The sequence below is a fragment of the Halyomorpha halys genome, unplaced genomic scaffold, assembly GCF_000696795.3.
Source record: "Halyomorpha halys isolate HHAL.00 unplaced genomic scaffold, Hhal_1.1 Scaffold186.1, whole genome shotgun sequence".
Classification (NCBI taxonomy): domain Eukaryota; kingdom Metazoa; phylum Arthropoda; class Insecta; order Hemiptera; family Pentatomidae; genus Halyomorpha; species Halyomorpha halys.
Window position 1 is genome coordinate 851524 of NW_027116002.1, and position 7437 is coordinate 858960.

The 7437-nt window shown below is 30.9% G+C and overlaps 1 protein-coding gene across 4 annotated transcripts in view; it reads right to left on the reverse strand.

The window, feature by feature from the left end:
- Positions 1-5877, reverse strand: part of Tis11 (Tis11 zinc finger protein) — a 37076-nt gene extending 31199 nt beyond the window's left edge. Inside the window, exon 1 of one of the 4 annotated variants that reach the window (XM_014418271.2) lies at positions 5679-5877. In XM_014418271.2, coding sequence (XP_014273757.1) covers positions 5679-5732 — 54 coding nt within the window. In that variant the 5' untranslated portion in view covers positions 5733-5877. Of the gene's footprint in view, positions 1-1612; positions 1786-5678 lie in introns of those variants that run through there. The other 3 variants (XM_014418276.2, XM_014418270.2, XM_014418275.2) reach the window with 3 other exon arrangements.
- Between the last annotated feature and the right edge of the window lie 1560 nt (positions 5878-7437).

Sequence of the window (7437 nt, forward strand, 5' to 3'; positions counted from 1 at the left end):
TATTATTATAATAATAATAATTTTTGAGTAAAGAAATTTGAGCAAATAAAGACTTACAAGAATATTGACTACCTAGTGTACTGCCTGAAACCGTACAATTCAATGGCCTCACTGCGTAAGCATAGGCTTGACAATAAAATTGCAACGACAGACGGAAAAGAGCTGATGAGGGTCTGAAAAACTGCGCGCATTCGATCCAGCACCGGCAAAGTTCAAGGTTTTATTGTTGCTATAACTATATAGAGGCTGCAATAATCCTTCAAGCTTATCTTTTCTACAGGGAAATTAGGTTCCGAAAACAGCTATTACGATAAAAAAAAAAAGATTTCAACATGAAGTTAGTTATATTTAGCACGACCTTTAAAAATAAATATTTCCTAGAATTCAGAAATTTCATTTCCGAACAGGATACACAGCAGTTATCAAAGAGGAAACGGGAAATTGCCAATATCACACAGGCTGTGCCAGATACCGAAATTATCAGTGCGATATTTCTCAACTTAACTACAGCAACGGTCCGTCAATGTATAAGTTCTTTTCTTCCCGGAATTATTTCTAATTGAATATTTTCAAGAGTATCCTTAGGATGGACCAGAATTATTAAAACAATTTCAAAATAAATCGTGCGAAAAAAAAATGTGGACATTCTAGAGAAGTCTCTATTAACCATATATAAATTAAGAGTTGAAGTTGGTACGTGACCGTATGTCAGAAAACACTAAATGGCTGAAAAAAGCCGGATGATATATTACTAAAATTCACAGAATGACACAAAATGTTTGACAGGTGTTAAAAACATATACATTAAAAAATATATATGAATTTATGGGGGCTATGTCAGGATAGTGTCAAGTCCGAAAAAATACAGGTACATTAGGGCTTCGACGGTGGAGCGGAGTGGGGGGTCGTTGTTGATGTTCTAAAACAAATTAAAAGTTCATCGGTTTCGAATCTTATGGTCTTATTATTACTAAGTCTAGTAAATCAGTACGTTGATGTATATACTCCAGGGGAGAAAAAAAAAAAATATATGAGGGAATAATTAACCCGAGTGTAATTTCTTAAGATCAAATAAAATTCGTTTACGGGACTGAGGCTAAAAAAAACTAAATAATTTATGATCTAAACATAACTTATTAAATAAAACAACAACATAAATAAAAATATATTTAATTTAATATAAAAAAATTAAATTATTATAAGGGATATATTTCATCAACAATTTAGTTATAAGGAGCAAACCAATGAAAAGAAAAAATATAGAAAATGCCCACTTCAAACTACATCGTATCATAAAAATATGAGATATTTACACACTTGCAACCAATTATGCACATAACTCATAAAACATTGAAAATTCAAAACAACTCTTTAAGGTCCTATTAGGGTCGAAATGTTTTTAAAAATACCAACTTTGTCATCTTTCATTATGAATTCAGGTTAAGTAAATCAGATTCAGTAATTTTGACCTGAGTTCATCGGATCTACTGAGACTCGGAAAAACTGAACCTGAATAATAAGTTAAAATTAAAATATTTTACCTAAAACCAAATAATAACTTTAAATAACTAGAAACTAATTCATTTAAAAAAAAAAAAAATAATAAGCCTACCTTATACTCAAGAGTTAAACACTGGATAAAAAGGTCTATCAAATGCGCGTTAACAAGTGACATTTTTCAGCCTACTTTGTCTCGTTTCTAAAAGCGACATCCAACTCTAACAGCGTCTCAATCTATACTGGTTCCAGATGCAACGCACTCTGTACAGGTCTAAAGTCTCCTCTGTGTGTAAACAGGAGAAGAACCCTCGACCTCTTATAAGATATTAACGAAAACAATCCATTGTATAATGGATTTACACTATACAATATAAATACAAATACATTTTAAAAAAATTATATTTCAATGTAGAAATACCGATTCCTCTCTAATGCAGAAGAGAAAGTTTTCAAGGCAATACCATCGAACCGAGAAACACAAAATGTCAAGACTATCCTACAAGGAAATAGTCATTAAAAACATGAACTGAGCAAAGTAAAGTTTATATTTCTCTATCAAAACAAATTATTTTACAAATAAATTGGTCTTTTCAGTTATAACAAAGGGGATTTGAAATATGTAACAATAGTTGACATTTTTTAAAGTTGGAAAAGTTCATGACAAAATTACTACATCTATAGAAACAATTTTTTAGTTTAATTAGGTTCTCATGGTTTTAATGAAATAATAAGCTAAAAATAAATAATTTTGGGTCAGTCGAGTGAATCAGGATTCGTCAGAACATTGTAAAATTAAACAATTAAAAAAAAAAGAAATTCAGAAATAAGGCCAAATAAGAGATTCCAAAATTCTAGTAAAATTTCTATGTTTTAAAAATTAAAAGTAGACCAAGAAAGTTATGAGGAAACTCTTCAAAATAAAATCATTAATCTCGTCCACAAACCCTCTTATAGTTTCAGATGAAATTAGAAATACATATAATTTTTAGAAGTTAAATCATTAATACATTGAACAAAAGAGACAATATTTCAAATAAATTGTTCATACCAGGGCTAAGGATATTGGAAATATACCAAGATAATTAAATAAAGTTTTATTAGCTTTAAAGTTGTTTACGCATACGTCTCTAAATAGAAATACTGGCCATTAAAATATAGGCTCTTTCACTAAAGAGTAAACAACATATAATAAATAAAAAAAAAATATTCAAGGCAACACGAAAATAAATAGTTATAACTACTTGAATTTATTTGATAATAAGTGAATTTATGTATTTCAAAACATAATTGGGAGAGAATGTTAAGAAAAACTTAAACAAGAAAGGATATTAAAGTTACTAAAAAAAAAATGCAAAACAGGAACTAGATAAAAAATTCTTTCACACAAATTTACTAAAAAAAATTCTCGGATCAATATTAAATGTTTTTAACGACAATAACATTATCCATCGCACATTACAGACAATGTTCTATTGTTTATTAAGCTCTTTGGCTTAAATTTCAGAACGACGGCCTTAACAATTCAATATATCATCTCCCAGAGACAAAATCCAATAGCATAGTGAAACTCCAGGAATATAATAGGACTCGGAGCAAAAAAGGAAAGAAAAAATACAGTGTTCAGAACTTGCTGCAAGAGAAACCTACAGGCGCGTCCTTGGAAACTTCCACTCCAACATCAAAACACATTTTAAGAAGTACTCTTTCACATTTCTCAGCTTTTCGATTTTAAACAAACCACGTTCGAGAAAAACTCATAATTTTACAAATAGTATAGCCATTAATAAATTTAATATAATAGTGATTTGAAGAAATTCAAGTTTCAAATTGTTGAGGGGACAAACCCGAAACATAATAAAATGGAGATAATTATTCTCAAAATAATATATAAAACCATTTAAATAAATACTATAAAGTAAATTCTAAAATCGTCTTGAATAACTTTTTTTTTTTTTAATTTATGAATATTTAAGGAAAAATAAATTAATTATTCAATGATGAATGTATACAATGCAATAATCTCGTCGCGCTCACAGGACACGTAAAAAGATCCGATAATTACCATACTATGAAAAATAACCAATTAAAGATTGAAAATGTCACTGAACAACCGAACCGGAAATAATCGATTATGAGCGCACAACAGTGCAAAAGTCTAATCAAAGATTATTATAGGAAAAATAATCGGCAACAGAAACTTAGGACAGGAAAATAAAAAATAATTCTCGAAACAAAAAGGAAAATATTTGAAATTGTTTGGAACAATTTTTATACAAGAGACAGGCAACTGTATAGGATTGGGCCTTCCAAGTACTAACTGAACAAAGATGTGAAGTTCTCGTACTGGGAATTATTAGGTACTAAAACCCAATCCATAAGTTCCTCACGTTTAGGAAATCCATATTTTTATTTAAAATTCAGAGGTATTTTTTTAAGTGAAATACATTTCATCAATAGAAAAATGGATCAGGTTTTGAATAGTTTCAATAAAGTACAAGGTGGGAAACGTTCTTTTTCACGAGGAAGACATTATCTTTCTTATCACAAATCCTTTCCATCACATAAAACATGTAATTAATGCAAACGAATTTCCACTTCACTTAGAAATGTAGCAATCGAATCATGAAACGAGGAAGTACAAGCCTTTATGATTCCTTATACCGGAAGCGGGCCTTGGAACGCTTTCACCAACAGAATCGAAAACAGCCACCATTCGACCGGAACTGAGGGGATTAAAGATCGATTATAGTTGTCCGTGTAAGCTTTCAGTTTTACGAGAATAGTTGAAATATTAGGACATAATTTTCGATAAAATTGAAATGTTCAAGGGAACTACGAATGTTCACTAATATTCATAACCGAATTCGTTAAAGAGAAGAAATAATACTTTCAACGGCAAAGCGAATTAATCAATTGATAAGAGTGATTATGTATAATTAATTATAACTGTTGAAGAGAATTATTTGTATTTAAACTGCCTTTAAGTAATCTTGTCAAATCTTGTATTCAACAAATTACAAACTGAACCTAAAATATTTGACAACCGCACAGGATATTTTTGAAAATGTATTCTGCTACGGTGTAATCAAATATCTGAACGTATTTCTTCAAAATTAACTGCATGACGGAGGACATGTTGGTTCATAATAAAACACAATTTCCCCCGGACCATCAATCAAAGCGCTATCTCTTTTGAAAGATAACAATGCATAGAGAGTTGCTTCATTATCCAAGTTAACGGTGACTGGCTCTCATTTATTTTAAAATTAATATCCAATAACTCGATTATAGCAGATGATAAAAACTTCTAAAATTTCAATTGTTAAAACAACGTAATAAAAGGTAATGACAAAGATTAACCGAGAATAATAAATGGTGGAAATCAAGAAGATATCAATTAAAAATGTAATATGTTTTTGAGAATTAAAATTTAATCAATCATAAACTCTTGAAGTGATAAATATTAATATGAATTTTAAAGAGCATTAAATTTAAGGAGAAAAATAAATTAGGGACGGTGACAGAATGGTGGTGTTTGTGATAGTGCAACAGGTGGCTAACACTTGTTGCTACAACACATGTTGTCCTAACGAAGGCCCAAGATGCGCACCAGCTTCAAGTCATTACAGTTGACAGATCGTAAATATTTTTCAAGTGTCCCAAATTGATGACTGAACACAAAAGAGTTGATATCAAAATGAAATATAAATTTCATATTTAATGTGAACATGGAAATTGATAAGACATAGGGTAGATAAGTGATAAGAAAATGTAGCAATGAACTAGGCGAAGAGGAATCGGAGAAATATTGTAAATTAAAAATTTATAAAACATTCTACTAAAACTTATTACTAATTTTTAATAGAAAGGTGAATGGGGATTATGTAATGACCGCAGGTTTCATAGAGCTGTTAGGCGAATCGCAAACCTAATTCACTACCAAGTTTTGTGATTGCGACGTCAATGATATTCAAACAGAAAACGCAATGACTGGTTTGTAACAGTTTAGCAATAGGCTGGTGAACGGAACTACAAGAAGGTACACAAGCGAAAATACTCCTCTATATGTCTCGCTAACTCCGTTCCTAGCAATAGTCAGTTACGAAAACGTCAAGGGTTTATGGTTTATATAAGAGGACCTGTGAACGCTTTCTACAGTATGCAGTGATAGGGCTCACCTTAATGAGTTCGCTGAAGTCGTACAATGAGGACGACATGACTGCGGCAGACATAACTGGCACTTGAAGTAGAGTTTTGTCAAAATATCCTAGAGGCACAACACTCGCACTACACGTCAGGCAACAGTGTGAGACATGAAACTGCTCTCCCGAAGTGGCCCGAACGACGGCCGTCTGACTGAAAACTGACGCTGTCGACTGCGGTCCCGGCAGAGCTGCCCCCACCACCTCCCCCGCGGTGGGAGGGGCCAAGGTCAATGGTGGGGGTATACACTTTTCATTTTGTTTTAATTTCACTCTCTCGCTAGCCGCTGATCGTTCGACTTGTCTTGCGTAATTCCTTCTCAGAGCCAGTCCTACCGCAACTCATGCCTTAGTTACTGATCTTTTCCTTTGGAATCTTATATATTTTCTAATTACGATGTATCTCAACTCCATTTAAATGGTTAGATTCTATTTTAGCAAATGGTCTGTCTTCCTTGTAAATCAATCCATCCACTCTTGAAATAAATCGAATCATTCATCTTAAATTGTTTAAATGAAACTTCGGTGAAAACACTTGAAAATAGGGTTTCAAAATAACTTTCACATTTTTTTTTCAACTTATATTTTCTAGAAATATTTATCGTTAATTAATCTGTAACAAAAACTTTCCAAAGAACAGTTTTTTAAAGTTCTTCGCTAGGTGTAAAGTTCTCGAGATAAGATGAAAAGATGTATTATTAAAGGTCCTACTTAAATGTGAGAAATTAATTTTCTGTTTAAATATTAAAGATACACTTAACATTATATTAACATTTATTTAAACAATTTTTTATTTTAATTGAAATGTCTTATTTTTAAATGTTACTTAACTAAATAAATTTCTTATAGAGGATTTTATTAAAAATAATATTAATTTTTTAATCGAAATTAAAATTACGTTAAGTTATTTAATATATAAATAAAGTTTAATTGAGTTTTTTTTCTTTAAAACTTCATTTATGCCTATGAATGTTGGTTTATGTCCACGTTATACCAATTATTAGGTTTTTTTAGCAATAATTATTTTACAGAGGTCCCCCTCGAGCTCTGTCGCATTAGGCAGTGTGTGAAAAATGTTTAAAATATTCAAAAATGAACTTTTGGATCAATATTTATTTGTAGGTTCTGGCTAAACAATTAAATTTATATTTCGAAAAAGTCCATATCTGAATGTAATCCTGCTTGGAACTACTTATTTTTATTTTTTTTCTTAATTCTGACTTAGACAATCTGGTATGGAGTCTAATTGAACATACCCACAAATGTGAAGAAAGATGGCAGCACATTACGGACCGAAAAAATAAAATACAGATTTAGGAATATATGTTGTAACGCATATACGTGAAACAATGTATATTAGATTTCAGTATAAGGGAATTCAGTACAAACTGATCAGAACTTATATAACATTTAAATTTATTCTATCAACCTGATAGAATCATCCCTTCGTAGTATCCATACCATCCCTATGTAGTATGGTTTTAAAACCGTCATAGCTGGTTATTCAGATAACAAAGAAAGACAAATAACATCTCAAACAAATTCGTTTGAACACTTAATAGTAGTACTTGTGGAGATCACTGTAAGATAATCAGCGTCACCTAGTGGCCGTTTTGAGAACCATCATCTTATCACTGGTTTTTCAATTTCCTAGATTTTTTGTTTATTTTCTTTTTGAAAACTGATATTTATCTCATTATTTTCTTTTTCACTTTGTCATTTATGGACTTCTCTT